Source organism: Larus michahellis, chromosome 13 (genome assembly GCF_964199755.1).
Source record: "Larus michahellis chromosome 13, bLarMic1.1, whole genome shotgun sequence".
NCBI lineage: Eukaryota > Metazoa > Chordata > Aves > Charadriiformes > Laridae > Larus > Larus michahellis.
In genome coordinates, this window is record NC_133908.1 from 14,456,862 (window position 1) to 14,473,186 (window position 16,325).

Below are 16,325 nucleotides of genomic sequence, written 5' to 3' on the forward strand. Positions count from 1 at the left end.
GCCAGAAGGCCACCAGCAACCTGACCCTCCTTCTCAAGGGTCCCAACATCCTAAAAGAGAAAGCATCATATGCCTCATCCCCTGGGACCTACTCAGCAGCATTAGCACCCATGCACGTGGCCATCCTCTGAGTATTTCCCTCGCTGGCAGACCAGCCCAGTACATCAAGAGCCGGTAGTTGAACACTCCTGGTGTTTAATACCCCCTTGTTCCTGGAGGAACCTATCTCACTGCTGCTGTCCGTAAGAAATCCCAGCACAGCACCCTTGCAGCAGGAACCATACGTGGTTGTTTAGTCACACGCGTGACAAAGCTCAGACAATAGTCAGATGCTGTAACCACGAAAGCTCAAGTCGTTGACTAAAACCCACCACTCAGTATTTACCTGCAAGAGGGCTGCCAGGGAGCAAAGCAAAGGATTCTGCATTCCTCCTTGACGGAGGAAAGCAGCAACTGATATGTTTGCTGACACCCTTCTGTGACAACTCTCCATAAAAGAAAGCAGTTTTAGTCATCTTGTTACTCAGTCTGATTCACACATGGAGTTGCTTTTTTGGGGGCAACACAGAATATGCCAGCTTAGCCGGTATAGGATTTAAGGAGCCAGTCAGACTAATGCTAAACAAGGAATTCTCCAGCACCGAAGTGTATGATTCACGTTTCCTTGGCAAGCTGTGTCAGAGGAGTGAAACAGTGTAATTCCCAGAAGCATCTTTATTTCATCATGTTTTGGACAAACAAGCGCAGCCAGGCAAGCAGAATCTCTGCGCCCTCACAACGTAACCATCCTCCCCAAGATCTGCTACAGGAACGGGGGGAGTGCTGTAGCACGGGATCAGCTTGAGCCGCGGCTGTGCGGAAGGGCTCTGGCTGTGATAAGACTGTCTTTGCTTGGCGCATTACAACTGAGTTTGCCACGCACATTACAGCGTGTTTCCAACCCAAGAAGCCGTGCAAGAAAACAAAATCTAGGTTGCCAATTCTGGGCGCCTTTGGCTGCCAGCCGAGACACAAATTTATTAGGAACAGCTATATTTAAAACTGCGTCTTAGAACCTTATGGTGCCAGGAACTGGCAATATCGTAGCACTGTATCTTAATCCAAACCCGTGGCACAACTCAGCTGCGCCTTCAGCTCACTTGCCTTGGTGCCACTCTGGCCTCTCAACACCCAGAATATTAAGTAGCCCACGTCTAAAGAGCAAACTTCAGGCAATGAGGTGACATGACTGACCTTTGGCAAGAGACACCGGTGTGATTACAGCGACCACCAAATTCAGCAAGCCTTAGAAAAGGGGTTCCTCTCTTCTGCCTATTCTGTGTGCCACACAGCACTCTTGTGCCTGGAAGAGGAGGGAGTTACAAGCACACCTTACCTAATTATCATTTCTGAAGCAGTCGGAAGCTGGTTGAAGTCGGAGTGGATCAGCGTAGCGGCTCTCAGGAAGTGCCGATCCAGAGGCCCCAGTGTATGGGGCAGGTTGGCTGCGGAATAGGAGTAATGGGTGTGGGTTAAAAGCCCTCTCTGTAGAGGAGCATGCCCCCAGTTACTGAACAGGGAAAAGCTGTGGACCTCTCCCACAGACCCTGGATATCTACAGAACCGAGACTGGGTGACACCCTAAGCCCCAGTGTGACCTCAATGAAATTAGGCAGCGGCTTGCAGCGTGTTCAGCCACGCACAAACAACCCTGGCGTACCCTTCCCTGCGTGTACACACATCAGAGGGGTGACAAGAAGGCCTGAGATCTGGGTCACCTGGAATCACTGGGGTTTCTCTCTTTCCCTAAAGCACTTCTTCTAAGCTGGAGAGAGGTGGGACGCTGCCTGTGAGGCTGCCAGAAAACAGGAAAGAGTAGAATGAACTGGAGCAATAGGTACACGGGGCTTTCTGCATGTCACTGGTCTACCCGTAAATCCAGAGCAGCAGCCTCCAAACTGCTGGCTACTACCTGTTCCCAGTTTTGGCTTCTTGTGGCCAGAAATGACTGACAAACACTCTGGTGTACGGCGGGACAAAAGGCATCACACCAGGGATGAATGAAGTTAGGGGGAGGGAGGAAGGGCAGGTCGGAAGAGGATGTCGAGTCCTGTCCTCAGATCCTCAGACCTAGCCCTTAGCAGAACCCCAAGCAACACCTTTCTGAGCAAAGCGCCAGTGGCAGCCGCTCCATCTCCCAGCGGCCTCTGGCTCGCATCCAAACAAAGCGATCAACAAGCCTTCAGTAGATTATAAACTTACAAAAGACAAAGCTTCCTCAACAGGGTCTTATATCCAGGCTATTTTATAAGAGTTACAGCAAGCAATGTTTCTGAGAAGTTGTCTGAAGCATGAGAAAAGGTTACCATAAACCCTATTCTCTTCCTTATTCCCTCCTCTTAAGCGGCTGCAGTTCCAAAAGGTGGAGGCTTACCCATGAGCACGTTCTGAACGCAATCATAGTGAGTGAAACTGTAGGTTATCTTGGCTGAGGATGAGGAGTCTTTGGGCAGAGTTTCCCTCAGATGAACCTCGAGGCCGTTTAGAGAAGCCAGACTGCTGTGGTACTGCAGACGGGGAAAAAAAAGGGTTAGAGGAGAAGCCCTGCTTCACCTAGACTTCCAGGGAGGTACCAGGGGGAGCTTGGGTGACTGACATTGGTGACAAAGGGACTGGACCCCAGGCTCCCACCCAGGAGCGGCTGGGAAACTTGGGCACAGAGGAAAGCAGACGAGTCTCACAGCTTACAAGTCAGTGAGACGGGATCTCAGAAAAGGGGCACTTTAACCTGAAAATAAGCCATTAAACCACCTGATGCTATTAATTACAGGAAAATGCAAGACTCCATTAATTTACCATCAAAAATTCCTCTCCAGGGCTCATTTTCACATCTTGGCCATGACTTTCAGCTGCAGCAAGGAATATTTCTTTGCTTACCAGCCTTTATTACACCAGACAGCCAGCACGACACAGGATGCGGCTTTACACACTTGGGCTGGATTTAATTGCCTGCGGTGTTTCCTGCAACACCCTCTCAACACATGAGCAAGTCTTCTAGTGGGTACCCAGCCTCCGCGCTGAGCTTCTGGCCAGTTGCAGACTGCAGGCACTGGGCTGTCATCAGAAGGAAAAAAAAAAAAAAAAAGGAAAACCAAGAAAACAGCCTCACCTGTGGGGTAATGACAGGCCTGGCCTGGAGCAATGGATTCGCACAACACACTAACATGAAAGCCAAGCTATTTTCCCTACTGGACTTTCAGTAGCCCAGTTGCCCTGGCTGTGCTGAGGCTCCTGGCAGCAGGAAGGGCTCAGACAGGGCTGAGGGGCCCTCTGGCAGTGCTGGGAAGATTAACTCCGTAATCCTCCAGCCTGCCCCCGTGCTTTCCTCCACCACGGAGAGGATCAAGCCTCCATTCAGCAGGACGGCAGCGCCCAGCCTACCCTCGACCCTGCGGGTCACGGAACAGATTTTCTTTTCTGTGCGGTGAAATGAAAGCGTAAGACCTAAAGCCAGGCGGGAAGCGAGCCTGAAAGCCTCCAAAGCCTCCTGCTCTGCAGGGAAAGCCTGTATTGGAAACCGCCCTCCAAGAGGGATGATCGGTACTGCCTGCTGTTCTTGTCTGCACAAGTAGCATACTTTACCCTTCTTTGGTGTCATTCAGGGGCCTCAAAGCATTCGACAAACATTAATTATAGCTAAGCTTTGACATCCCTGAGAGCTGAGGATCATTTTTAATCTACAGATAAACAAAGGAACAGACAAGCTGAGGTTACGCCTCAAATCCACCATGATGCCAGCAGCAGAGCCCAGCTCTACCACCTTGAACAATACTCCTCCTCCTGGGATGACGAGACATGCAGTGCATCTCTTCCAAGAGATAACAAACACCTGCACCCAGAGGAAGGGAGCAGTCAGAAGAACCCAAGCACAGTCAAAATCCAAGCTGTGTGAATGCACAGTTTTGCCAAGATGAGATCCAAAGCAAGAATATATGAGATGGAAGCAGCATGTTTGGGAAGAGAAGAACCCGATGGAAAAGGGCTTTGTCAACCCTGGACCAATACATAAAGGAAAATCAACTGAAGTGTGGTGCACCAGTGTCAGGCAGTTGATTTTGAGACGTAATGAACTGAATGACAAATTGAGCCAGGCTGGGCCCACTGCTGGCCTTGCCCAGGCATTTGATGGGAGGAGGACGTGCAACGTGTCATTAGCAGAGCTAAATCCCCCAACGAGGCATTTCACACACTAGCTGAGGATACCTGTGCAAAGAGGACAACCTTCAGCTCTCAAAAGCATCAGTTCCTACCTGCCTGCATCCCCCTCTCTCCCTGCAACCGGAAAAGTCACGGTAGAGCGGGAGCTGTTGTGCAGCTGCCTGTTTGAAACGAGCAGAAAGGGGACAGAGCCATGTCCGCTGCAGAAGGCCAAGGCTGCACCTCCCGGCCTCTGCTGATCTTGCAGCAATCCCTTCCTGGGCACGCCAACCCTCACGTCCTGCACAGAGGCGGCATCCCCCTGCTTACGGGAGGTGGCCACAGCCACAGGCTCCGAGTCCCAGAGCTCAGAAGTAAAAGGGGTAACCTTCAGGCTCTGCTAATGCTGGGAGCCAGCATTAGTCTGAGCTTCCCTGCACCTTCCAGTCTGACGGTTACAGAAATTAGGTTGTTCCTATGGCAACTGGCATATCAAACAGGCCTCTGCAGCTTTGACTCAGCTCCCCGGTAGGGAAGCAGAGGCCAGGCAGGCTCTGCAGACTAATGCTTCACCGGGAGACGCCGGGGGCCGGCACGTCCTTCCCCCGCAGCCCCATTAGCTGCACCCACGCTGCCTGGCAGGAAGCCTGTGCACCGAAGCAAATCCCACAGCAGAGTAATTTGGGATTGCTCTGGTACAGCACCTATTTGCAGCACCCAAATGGCACCCTTCACTCCGGCCCCTGGAGAGCAGCGCCGGGGAGAGCAGGCTGGGGACTCAGACAGACAGATTTTCGCCTAGAAAGGAAACGAGTCGGGGACTTGCTGCCAGACACGTCTCTCTGGTGCTTCCAGAGTGAGAAGCTATGACATGCAAAGCGGAGGTTAAACAGAGAACAAACTTTGCTTTCCAAAAAGCACTACGAAACTGACAGGGTTTCCCCAACAAATCCCAAATCCAGCACAGGCCTTTGGCAGCCAGCGGGGCTGTCTGACGGTCACACCTACACGTTCTGCTCCGGCGATGGCACTGACAGACAACAACAGGCAACAGGAGTCGCCTGCGAGACAACACTCTCACCTCTCAGGCTCGCTGCCTGACGTTTGTGAACAACCTCCCACGTAGCGGTGATGAACCCTAAGACAAATGGCTTTGCCTCGCACAACACGGAGCAGGTGAGGAAAGAGAGGGGAAGTGTGATCCAATGCTCAACTCCAGTTGTAACCCCTGTCCCCGCTGCCACCACCACCAGACAAGCAGCAGTGAGTGTACCTGCAGGTGTGGAAGAACCTTCCCACTTACCACATCTTCAATGGAGCTCTGGTCCTCTCGGAGGTGATCTTCAGCCAGCAGAGAGAGCACAAGCCCCTTAATACAGTGAATGTACAAGCTCATTTTAACCAGTTTGCTCTGCTTGCCCGACTCCACACCAGCCTGGGCTCCCAGACTGGCCAGCTGAGGCAGCCGGCCACTCTCCCCGCTCCTGGGACTCTGCATGTTCTCTGCTGTCTCACTGGACAGACTCTCCTGAACCTCTAGAGCTGGCAGCTGCCTCCTGCTTTGGAGCTCTGATTGTACAGCTGTGGCTGGACAATCCAAACCCCGCACATTGTCACCAGCTGCACCACTGCTTTCTCCAGGGACACTATTTTGGCTCAGAGTCCCTCGCTCTTGTTCACTCAACTTCCTTCTGCTCAACTCTTGGGCAGGAGAGCAAACAGCTGGACTGCCACTGGCTGCAGAATAACTTTGGAAGCTGCGCTGCTCAACATCAGAGTCTGCAAGGGATTTCCCCACATTTTGACTCTCCTGCTCCCGGGTGTAAGGGTTTGGAAAGAAAAAGCCTTCCAGATATGGACCTGCAGTTTGAGCATATTCATCAGTATGGAGTGTGGAAGGGCTTGGCAGCTGCTTTGTGTCTCTTTCTGATGGGAAGGATGCTTTTCTACGGAGCTCTGAGATTTTGCTGTCTGGTGTGCTCAGTTTTGCAGTTGGAGAATTCTTTGTTCTGGCTTCCATTTGGGGGAAGCCCTTCAAAGGCCCTGTGTTCGCAAGGCTGCCTGATTGCACAGCATCTTCTGGTGCAGCTGTGCTTGAAGGTTGCTCAGGGGACTCCTGCACAGAGATATTACTCAGGTCTTGGTTTTCATGAGCTCCTGTTGATTCTGAAACTGCCTGGGAGCAGAGAGCATTCTTCTCTCCTCCAGGGCTTGCTGGGGACACGGATGACCTAGCAGGAAATAATAAGTTGATTAAATTACTGAGTAGGATCTGTTGGGAGTTATTACATACCTAATAACACTACCACCGCCTGGTAGCATTCAATAGCTGATCTATTCTCTGCTGCAAAGAGTATATACCTTGGAAAAGGACAGGATAAGGTCTAACACAGGTGAAAAGCATGGGCCTCTTACACTGCAGACTCCCAGGAACGTCACTCCCTTATTCACAAAGCAAAAAGGCTTTAGGCAGCACTGCAAGCCAAGAAACGACAGGAGATGGCAGCTGGTCTAGAGAAACAGTTCTGCTTCAGGCTGCTTCACAATAGAGATATGGACACCACAAATTCTGTCCAGCCTGAAAGACCTCAGGTAGCTTTAACAGCCAGATGAGAGTTCGAGTTAGCATCAGAGAAAACAGTAACAACGGCTAGCGAGGACACAGCGCTACACGTTAGCTCCCTTGGTGCAAGAGCCTCTCTATGCTTCAGGTTGATTTCCTACCTGGTCATCCACTCCACTGGAAAGTCTCGGAGCACTGAGACTTCATTTTCTGTTAGGAATACAGGGATGATACGGACACCCTGTGGCAACGGAGAATCTGCAAGAGCAATAGGGGTTTGAGGATTAAATTAACATGCCCCAGAAGCCAGACTGCATCAGCCTGAAGGCTTCTGCAGAAGCAGAATGCATGCTATCATCCTGGGGCACCGCAAACTGACCACATCTGACTAGGCTGCATCCTCCAATCCTCCTCATATACTTAATGCCCAACAGAGTTAAATTTTCCCCTTAGGTGTTTTTTTGTTGTTTGTTTTTTTTTTTTTTTTTTCCTAACCGTCCTGGCAGAACCGATGCTCAAAAACGATGACTGAAGGTTTGGACTGAAAGCATCAGCCATCTGTTTTCAGGGCTCTGACAGTGGCCAAGTAGGCACATGGGTAACTGGAATTAAAGCAGGCACGTTGGGAATCGGCAGAACTGACAATTAAACGCAAAAGAGCAAACTCCTTTGCTTAGCCAAAGGAAGGAACTAGTTCTCATTACACAACACCCACTGGCACATGCTGACTAGTGGCAGCAAACACGCTCAGGGATATATTCCTGCATGCAGTAAGAGCTTTGATGTGAATCCCAGAGAAGCAGCTCCCGCCCTCACTGCAGAGAATGCAACCCCAGAGGGTTGTCCATACACTGCTGCTGTGCACTTGGCAACCAGTACTCTGCAGCTGGATGCTCACCAGGCTCCCGCTGCTCCTCACCTCCAGGCTCACTCTGAAAGAAAAGCCAAGAATCAGCTCTGTGGCATGGCTCAACACTTGCCATCAGTGCCACAAGGACACCTCTCCCAGCTTCCTCTGCCTCCCTGTGACTACAGCAGACCCCAGACCAGCCCCTTCAGCCAACGCTGTGACTGGTTTACCACGCTGGGCAGTGGTTTGTTCCTTAGGCAGACCTCAAAGTCAAGAGGACTTCCCAAGAACCAAAATACACCTGACAGCAAGGACAAATACCACAATGTGTCATTACCGCCTGCTTAGGTCACAAAACTTTGGTTCACACAACCACAGTAAGAGCATAGGCCTTCTTCATATCTGGATCTTGATGGTTTTTGTTGTAGAAGATCTTGAACCACATAAATAATTATTTTTGACAAGTTTTAATGCAAACAAAAATTGATCTGTTTATCACTTTCAGACATTCACTGTGTGTACATTTAGCACTAAATACCTAAACTTGGGCAAAAAGCTAATCAAAACATCACATAGATGAGAACTGACGAATTCAGTAACTTAAAGATCGGGGAAAAAAAAAAAGACAATTCCTAGTGCAGAAGTCTTGAAACCTTGCTCAATAATAACTAATAAAAGCTTTTAGCATCAGCATTGATATTTGTCCTTCCCAGTAATGGCACATCTAAGATTTATGTCACAAGAGCTCCCACACCACATCCTTATAAGTGGGTATCTGCATGCAGGGAACGTGTTTAGCAACATACCTGGCCTGGAGACTCATCACCTTGGAGGAGAACTTTGGCAGTGAGAGGAGGTGGCAGCTGGGTGCTCACAATCCTAAAAAGACAAAACAAAGTCATCTGTGAGCAGAGTGTCATTTCCTGACGCTCGGTCATAGACTCCCATCGCTCAGTGCATCGGGACAGGCAGAGCCCCATGTCACAGCTGGGTGATCTCTGGGGGAATCTCTAAGGTTCCCCTGCAGCCACCTCTCCCAGTCCTGCTAGAGACTCTGCAAGTGTTGAAGGGCCACCTCCAGACATGGGCTCACACATTGCCACAGATGAGAAACACAAGCTGACTGACCATCAGGACTCTCATTTTCTTCTTTACTTTGGGTCAGTTCCACTCTAGACTTAGAAAAAATGCCTGCTGGCATTTACTTTAGGCCAACAAATCTGGTTTCGCTGAGTCAAGACCTAAGACAGACCAATTCATACAGGCTTCCTGCCACCCCACAAAGAACTGTGCGCAGTGGAGAAGATTCAGAAAGACTATCACTCAAAGTACTGCAGGACAGGCCCTTTGGACAGGGCTTCCAAAGGTGTTCTTGGTCTGTCCATTCTGGAGATTCTCCAAAAGACCCTAAAGAGGGAAAAGTTTATCTCAAGTACAAAGCCCTTTGCAGTGTTGTAGTAAGATTCCGAGTTCAGAAAGCTCTGGTGACACTTGGTGAAACAAAATCTCTACCAGACAGACCAGTGATACAATGAGACACACACATCAGAAATGGGCAGGTGCAGGACAAGACCCCATTCTCAAGTCAGACATCCACTTCCACTGCAACATGCTGCAGCTTCAAGGTGCTGCAGTGACTCGCGCTCAGTGTCCTGCTTGCAAGTATGAGATCACTCCCTTAAAAATGTCTGGTCTGCCTCTGTCAGACCTGGAAAGACGCACACATTGTGGCATATTTCCAGTCCTCATAAAAGGTGTTACAGGAACAGCTTAAGCCAAAGAAAAATGGCACTTAAATGCTATTGCCAAGAAATTCTCAGAATCCGCCACCTCCTGTCTTTCAAGGCCACCTTTGAGGCTCTCCTTGACGTCATTCAGTGCCACATCTGCAGTTTCTTCAGCTATGAACGGCTGAAAGAAGTCAGCATTTCTTGTGGGAAACCCTGGCTCATTCTTCTGAGCGCTTTCTACCAGTATAGACAGTGGTCCTGGCCAACAAGCCAGTCAAAAATACATATATACAGACACACACGTGCACTGTATTTGCAAGACTGCAAAGAAAACACTAAGGAGAAAGAATAATATTCACACATCTCTCTTTTTCTCGGTGACTTCCACCTAAAAAGCCTAAAAAGTTCAGTCTTCGCATCCTGCTGAATATCAAAGACAGCAGATTACACTAAACTCAAACCTTGAATTTCTTCATGCTTCCAGTTCTCCTACTGATAAACGCAAATAACCACTTATCCTCTCTGAAATACACCAGCAGACAGGGATTACCTTGCCTGAAGCATTCATATTCCTGCCAATAACGAACAGCAGCTCTTTGTGCATAGCGAGTGCCCTTGCTCTGCTCCCCGGATGCACTCTGGGATCACAACCCCGGGAAGGGGCAGATTTAACGTGCAGGTTAGCCCTTTGGCTAATACCCGGTTACTTACAAGCCTTTGTAGAGAATGCAGCCTGCCAAGACATGGGGAGACCGCTGGCAAGTTTGCAAGATGAGAGCTGCTTTCAGTAAAAGTAGTGGATCCACCTAAACAGGGAAAACCACAAGAAGTTAAGGAAGAGAATCCTGGAAAATGCTCAAAGCAGCAAATAAGCACAAACCCGTTGGCACTAAGGCAGCTCTAGAGGCAGACATTGCAGAGGACAGCCTTTTACCTTGGTCTTGTCCAGATTCCAGAGAGAATTGAAAATCTTGTGGAGGTCACTGGTGTTTTTTTGGATATGTTTAATGTATCTGTCCCATTGCCTGCTCAGTTCCTCCCGAGAAAATGCCTGCGGACAACAAAAATCCACAAGGCTGTCACTGCACAGGCCTTAATGCGTTCAGGATGGTTAGATGCAATCAATCTGGGACAGCACCTATAAGTCACTGCGCGAAAATAACGGAAGGCTGGCGAGGACGATTGTAAAAACACTCAAGCGACCAGCAGCTGAGGTATCAAAACCCCACATGTATCATACTAATCGTTGTTTAGTCTTGTGTGCTCGACAAGTAGAACATCTGTGTTTAGCAAACACAGGCCTGTGATAGGCTCAGAGGCACCTTATCAAACACGCTTGAGATTCCTGCCCTGCTGTGGGAAAAGATCAAAGCACAGCGGTAACCACGCCGGCTTGAATCCCCGAGATACAGGCAAGAACAGCAGGTTGGGTAACTCTCTCTACAAAGGACCGAGCTCCACGGTGCCTGCCTTCAGAGATCCCCCGGTTGGTGAGGTAGCGAGATTAAATTCACCCTTTGTGTTTCATCCGTGGTTTTGTACTTGTTCCTGCGTCCTGCCTGTGATGGCTCACACAGTGACGAATCTTGTGAGGATAAGGAGGAAGACGATATCGATAGGAAACCGCTTTAGACTGAACATCGAGGAAACTTTTAGCAGACGCTCACACTACCTCGGCTGCAATAGGAGGATGTGCCTGTACGCTTTTCCAGGTCCCAATTCTTTGATATGTGCGCTTGCTCTGACCCTTGCGAGTAGGAAGACAACATAAGGGAACATGCCAGCACATATGTGCCTGGGCAAAGCTCGGCCAATATGGAAAGTGTTTAGGATCTCCTCCTAGGCAGAAACCTCACAGCTGCTGATCTTTAATTACCATGTACGCACGGTGCACAGGTCCATTGTAGAAGGTGAAGAGGCTGATCAGCTGCTCCAGAAACCGCCTACAGCTGACATCAGGGAGCTCAACAGCACAGCCCAGAACCTTTAACACAGAAAGCCATGAAGAAAGAATGTTTACTGACAAAACCCAGGCACAGCAGAGTATCAAAGGCGTACAAGCAGTTCTGTGTCAGGCAAACATCCCCCAGATTCACAAGTCAGATGAAAAGGAAATTTAAAAATACCCAGAGAAAAGCCCTGGCACAAACAGGATAAATAAATTATAACAGAATTCCAGCGTTTTAGACACACTCCCTCCCACATTAGATGACCCAGCTCAGTGCTCTAATAGCTAAGAACATTTTCCTGAAACTAAGTACTTAAAAATATTCAAATTAACTTGTCATTTACTCTGATGATGATGATTTGTTTAGGTTTTGAGATGCTGAGAGAAACAGAAGCATCAGACCTTCTGCCTCAGAGACAGCCCCGTGAGCCCGAACTGCACTGTCAATGAAACACGCCTGACCAGTCTCAGCCCAGTTTCCAGGGGATGGTCTGGGGGATTTTTGTCACGACTCTGCCGCACGCTGCTCTTTATATACTAAATGTCTGTTGACACTGACAAAGCTCTGCAGCAGGGAATACTGAGGGTTAGAAGGAAAGATCAATCAGACTATCAAATAGGGAGGCTGAGTCCTTCTTATAAACTGCAGCACACGGAACCCTGTTTCCAGTCATTGCCAGTAACCCACGGATACACACAATGATGCAGAGCTCAACTTTTTACAGCCATTGCCAGGCAAATCTTAAGAAAACATGCTGGGTTTGGACACAAAAATGATGTGTGTGAAGCTTTTCACAGAAGAGTGAAGTGACTGCCATGACACGTGGCTGTAGCCTGCGGTAAACAAAACTTAAGTTACCTTGCAATGAAAAGCTGTGCATTGCAAGTTCCCACCCTAGCTCTCCCCAGGTCTAGCTGTGTGCAGCCCATCCCTGGAAAAAAAAAAAATAAAATAAAAAAAAATAAAAAGCCCTCTTTGATACAGTAGTTCAGTCGCTCGCTGTTTTCGCCCCGTGACTGCCTCCAGATCTCTTGAACTCACCCACAGATAGTCTCCATCCACTACAACTGCAAACTTGAGCTTCCTCAGGCGAATGAGACTTGGAGGAACTCCAGAAATCTCTGTCATGCAATGCACCACTCCGGCAATCTGTCCGCACAGCAGTTCCTGCTGGTCAGGGAGAGTCTGTCGAGGAAGGCAGGAAGAAAGACTCTTTTTATTCCCCCTTTTGAAAGAGCTTGGAAAAAAATCACTACTGTATTCAGGTATAAATAAAAATTAATTATAAGTTCAATTCAGTTCTAAATCAAATGCAGTAGCACAGGCAGACTCCAGGGGAAAAAAGCGGACTGCTTTTTTTCAGGCAGCACAAGGGCCTAGAGCTTATTTAGGGGCACTTTCATGTCTCCTGCGTATTTATTCACATCACCAGAACAGTCCTGGACTCTGCTGGATGACTACCAACCAGAACCCACAGCGAGGGCGCAGAGTCCAACACCACCGTGCCCAGCCTCAGAAGCGCGAGGAGTTCTGTGCACCGAGCCCGGTGGAGCAGCACGCCACTCCGGTTCCAGCTGCGTCAGTTTTCTTAAAACCTCTGTGAACACTAGATAAGAATGAATCCAAAGCTCCACTTGGAAGCCCGACCATTCCTGAACCAGAATTATCAGCACTGACCCACAACACAGGCACAGAATAAAAGCAGACGTTACCTGAGATGGATAGAAATAGCAAATCCCAGCACTTGTAGGATCTCCTTCTTCCTTAACCTTTGAACCGTCGTAAAGGAAAAAGTAATTCCACCTAAAAAAGCAAAGCATTAGCAGAAACGATTGTATATTTGAAAACTGTTATGCTTCTCCCTGTCCTTTCTATTATTTCAGGCAGAGCTCCAAAAAGGTTATTACAGATGAAGACAGACACGGTTCTTACACGATCACACCGAGCTTAGACATGAAAGAAGCACTTAAAAGGGTCCCATAATATTAAATTTAACCACTTTTCTGGGTTTAACACAGATTCTATAACTTTACAGTAAAGACATGAGGAAGGAGATCTGGACTTGAGATATTCCCCTATCTACATATATCCACGTACGCCTTATCCATACAGAACAATTATCATTAAGCATTAACCGTGTGCAATCCACAGGGTTCCCACGACCTGCTGCTTTTAATTCACTCGCTGACTGTACACGACAGGCCAGGGGAACGCTAAGTGGTGGTTTCCTCCTGAAGATGGCCTATGCTGTAACATTATTTACCTCATAATTTCAAAGATACACATGTTTAATAACAGCTCTTCCCTCTCATAGCTGGTCACAAGCACTGCCCAGGCCACGCGTGACCGCCCATAGCCCCGCACACCCAGCCCGCGGCCCCGGCCGGGCAGGAGCGGCCCCGGCCTCTCCTCCACACCGACAACCCGGCGGTGGGGGCACGGACCGGGAGAGCCCCGCGGTCGCCGGTAGGAGACACGGGGTGGGGTGGGGTGGGGGGAAAGGGGCTCACCATGGCGCCGAGCCGGGCTCCGGCGCGGTGGGGCGGGCCATGGGCGCCGGGCTACCACGGCCGAGAGAGGGGCCGGCCGGACAGCCGACCCGCCGGCAGGGCCCCGCCGGCACCGGGACCGAACGGCTCCGGCCTCCCGCCACCGCCGCCGCTTCCGGGTAGGCAGCGGCCCGCCGGTCGCGTGACCGCGCCACGTGACCGCCCGGCGCACATGGCGGCGGAGGGCGGGTGGCGCCCAGCGGGCGGGGGAAGGCGGCGGCGGCGGCGCCGAGAGGAGGAGGAGGCGGAAGGCGGTGCGGTGCTGCGGAGGCTCCGGGAGGCGCGGTGAGTGCCCCGGTCCCAACCCGTGCATCCCTCCCCTGGGCCCCGCTAACGCTGCGCTCTCCCCGCAGGAACGATCTGCTGAGTTCCGGTTTCTGGGCGGCGAGCGCTGGTGCGTGCGGGGGCACCGGGAGGGAGAACGGGCTGCTCCCCTTCTTCCCCCGCCGGGTCTGACGCCTCTCTCCGTGCCCACAGGAGCCGTGCGGGCCCCGCTGGGTGACACCACCGAGCCGCCCGCCCGCTGCGTTTGCTACGGCCTGGGGCGGTTCAGCTGCTGCCCCGCCGCACGGCACCAGTTGGCCTTTCTGCTGCTGCTGCTGGAGGAGCTGGGGGTGAGAAAGGAGGGGAACCGGGGGATGGGGAACCGGGGAGTGGGGAACCGGCCCCCGCTCCACGGCTGCCCCTCTCCCCGCAGGTGCCGCCGAGCCGGTGCTCCGTGTTCGACCCCGCGTTCTCGGCCCAGGAGGCGGCCACGCTGGCGGAGCTGGGGCTGCGGCTGCTCCCGGACAACGAGGTGAGCGGGGACCGCGGGGCTGGACTCCCATTCCCGCTGCTGAGGGGCTCCCGGGGCCAGACCGCCCCGGGATCCGAGGAGGGAGACACCGTCCGGCCTCCGGTGCCAGACGGTAACGGGAGGCGTTGGTTTCCCCGCAGGAGGGGAAACATGGCATTGAGGGATCGGCCACGCTGTTTTACATGGTGCACTGCGGGAAAGCCCTGTACAACAACCTCCTCTGGAGGAACTGGTCCGCAGGAGCACTGTCCAAGATGGTCATCATCGGGAACAGCTTTAAAGGAATCGAGGAAAGGTGCGTGCAGCCCCGGCAGGGAAAGCTTCTGGTGCCTCCAACAGCCTTTTCCTCTCCTTGCTTCCTTCACTCCTTTAGTGCTTCTAACAATGATTTCCATGTTTTGCTCATTTTTCGACTTGCTGCCACATTTGCAGTCATCAACCATCTGTCCTGCACCCCCGCTTGGAAGAGCTTTCTTCATTTCACACGAGTGTCGTGTCTAATACTGTTTCCTTGTGTTATTCTAGATTATTGTCAAGAATATTGGAGAGAGATTATTCTTACATAGCAAAGGTATGAGCCACTAGTGTTTTAACATTATTGGTTTTGTGTTGACAACGCACATTTTGATGAGAAAGGAAATTAATTGCAGTTGGAAAGAAGAGGGTGGTTATTTTAAAAACTTTTTTTTCCTGGCTGCTACACTATAAAAATGAATTGCTTTAGGATCATTCTACGTTGCCTGCAGAACACAGCGCACGCAGGGGTTGAGATTAACATAATACCGTCCTCATCTTCACTGACTCCTTGTCTGAACTTTACAGAAAGGTTCTTCTGCATCATACGTAACTCCTTCCCCCAAATGCTCTTTAGGTCTTGAAAGGGACAGAGGAAGTGGCACTCCCAGCCCACCCTCAGTACCTCGACACCTTTAACGACACCTCCGTCCACTGGTTTCCCTTGCAAAAACTGGAGGAACTCTCCCCTGAGGTCTGGGACTTTGTGGAGGAGCCGACGTACGAAGAATGTGAGATCATCAGAAAGGAGGACGGGGCTGACCAGTGCAGTCCCGCTGCCATCGAGTCCTGACCGCTCCCTCTTTTCTCATGGCAGCTTCTGTGCAGCCGAGATGAAGCTCAAGTACTGACAGTGTCATCGTGCTCTGCCAGAAGTGACAGCACTCGAACACTGAGCATGATGGGACATTTTTGTATCTTAATTATTTAATAAAAAGTAAAGCTGTGCTTTGACTTTAAATACAGTGAACAAATTTAACTATAACCTGCCTTTTAAGCCATCTGTACTGCACCATCCGTCTTTTGATCCCCTTCCCTTTCATGCACAATTCAAAGCCTTTGCATGTACTGCACACATTTTGAAGCATCAGGAAGGGGGAAGTATTTGAGAGGGGTGTGTAGTTGACAATACTGGTGTCTAGTTCCAAATGCAGGCTTAGAAAAGCTTTCTCACAGGCTTCAGCTGTCCAGTGCTACTGAAAGCGGCTCTTTAGCTGTTCTTCTGTGAAGAATCAGGTCATCTCCCTCGAGGGGGGAAAAAAAGCCTCGCTTTCCCCCCCTCACCTCTGCCCTGAACTGCTGTGGTCCCACAGCACATGTTCTGTGAATTTGCTGGGACAAATCCCCCCTCTTGCAGCTCTGCACTGACAGGGCAGAGGGCACCAGGAGCGGTTGATGGCCTGTGGGCTAGCAACCAG

The 16,325-nt window shown here is 50.6% G+C and overlaps 2 protein-coding genes across 4 annotated transcripts in view; one reads left to right on the top strand and one right to left on the bottom strand.

Moving 5' to 3' along the window:
- The window catches only part of HPS4 (HPS4 biogenesis of lysosomal organelles complex 3 subunit 2), a 17,919-nt gene extending 3,938 nt beyond the window's left edge, over nucleotides 1-13,981 (bottom strand). The window contains exons 1-13 of one of the 3 annotated variants that reach the window (XM_074606848.1): nucleotides 13,779-13,981; nucleotides 12,981-13,071; nucleotides 12,310-12,453; nucleotides 12,127-12,199; nucleotides 11,196-11,303; nucleotides 10,254-10,370; nucleotides 10,031-10,125; nucleotides 8,396-8,468; nucleotides 7,638-7,671; nucleotides 6,901-6,997; nucleotides 5,480-6,407; nucleotides 2,414-2,546; nucleotides 1,376-1,484 (exon numbers count right to left, since the gene is read on the bottom strand). In XM_074606848.1, coding sequence (XP_074462949.1) covers nucleotides 1,376-1,484; nucleotides 2,414-2,546; nucleotides 5,480-6,407; nucleotides 6,901-6,997; nucleotides 7,638-7,671; nucleotides 8,396-8,468; nucleotides 10,031-10,125; nucleotides 10,254-10,370; nucleotides 11,196-11,198 — 1,589 coding nt within the window. In that variant the 5' untranslated portion in view covers nucleotides 11,199-11,303; nucleotides 12,127-12,199; nucleotides 12,310-12,453; nucleotides 12,981-13,071; nucleotides 13,779-13,981. Of the gene's footprint in view, nucleotides 1-1,375; nucleotides 1,485-2,413; nucleotides 2,547-5,479; nucleotides 6,408-6,900; nucleotides 6,998-7,589; nucleotides 7,672-8,395; nucleotides 8,469-10,030; nucleotides 10,126-10,253; nucleotides 10,371-11,195; nucleotides 11,304-12,126; nucleotides 12,200-12,309; nucleotides 12,454-12,980; nucleotides 13,200-13,778 lie in introns of those variants that run through there. The other 2 variants (XM_074606847.1, XM_074606846.1) reach the window with 2 other exon arrangements.
- SRRD (SRR1 domain containing) lies at nucleotides 13,979-15,868 on the top strand. Its single transcript, XM_074606875.1, has 7 exons — nucleotides 13,979-14,102; nucleotides 14,171-14,211; nucleotides 14,295-14,431; nucleotides 14,515-14,613; nucleotides 14,754-14,908; nucleotides 15,139-15,184; nucleotides 15,485-15,868. Exons 1-7 carry the CDS (start codon nucleotides 13,990-13,992, stop codon nucleotides 15,698-15,700), a joined length of 807 nt encoding a protein of 268 aa, XP_074462976.1. The 5' UTR covers nucleotides 13,979-13,989; the 3' UTR covers nucleotides 15,701-15,868.
- The last annotated feature ends 457 nt before the right edge of the window (nucleotides 15,869-16,325 follow it).

What these genes read in the sequence shown, in the direction of transcription:
- SRRD (XM_074606875.1), top strand. Translation starts at nt 13,990, where the DNA reads ATGGCGGCGGAGGGCGGGTGGCGCCCAGCGGGCGGGGGAAGGCGGCGG. An exon ending in TTTCTGGGCGGCGAGCGCTG is followed by an intron (nt 14,212 to 14,294) that starts GTGCGTGCGGGG and finishes CCGTGCCCACAG; the next exon opens with GAGCCGTGCGGGCCCCGCTG. An exon ending in GGCTGCTCCCGGACAACGAG is followed by an intron (nt 14,614 to 14,753) that starts GTGAGCGGGGAC and finishes GTTTCCCCGCAG; the next exon opens with GAGGGGAAACATGGCATTGA.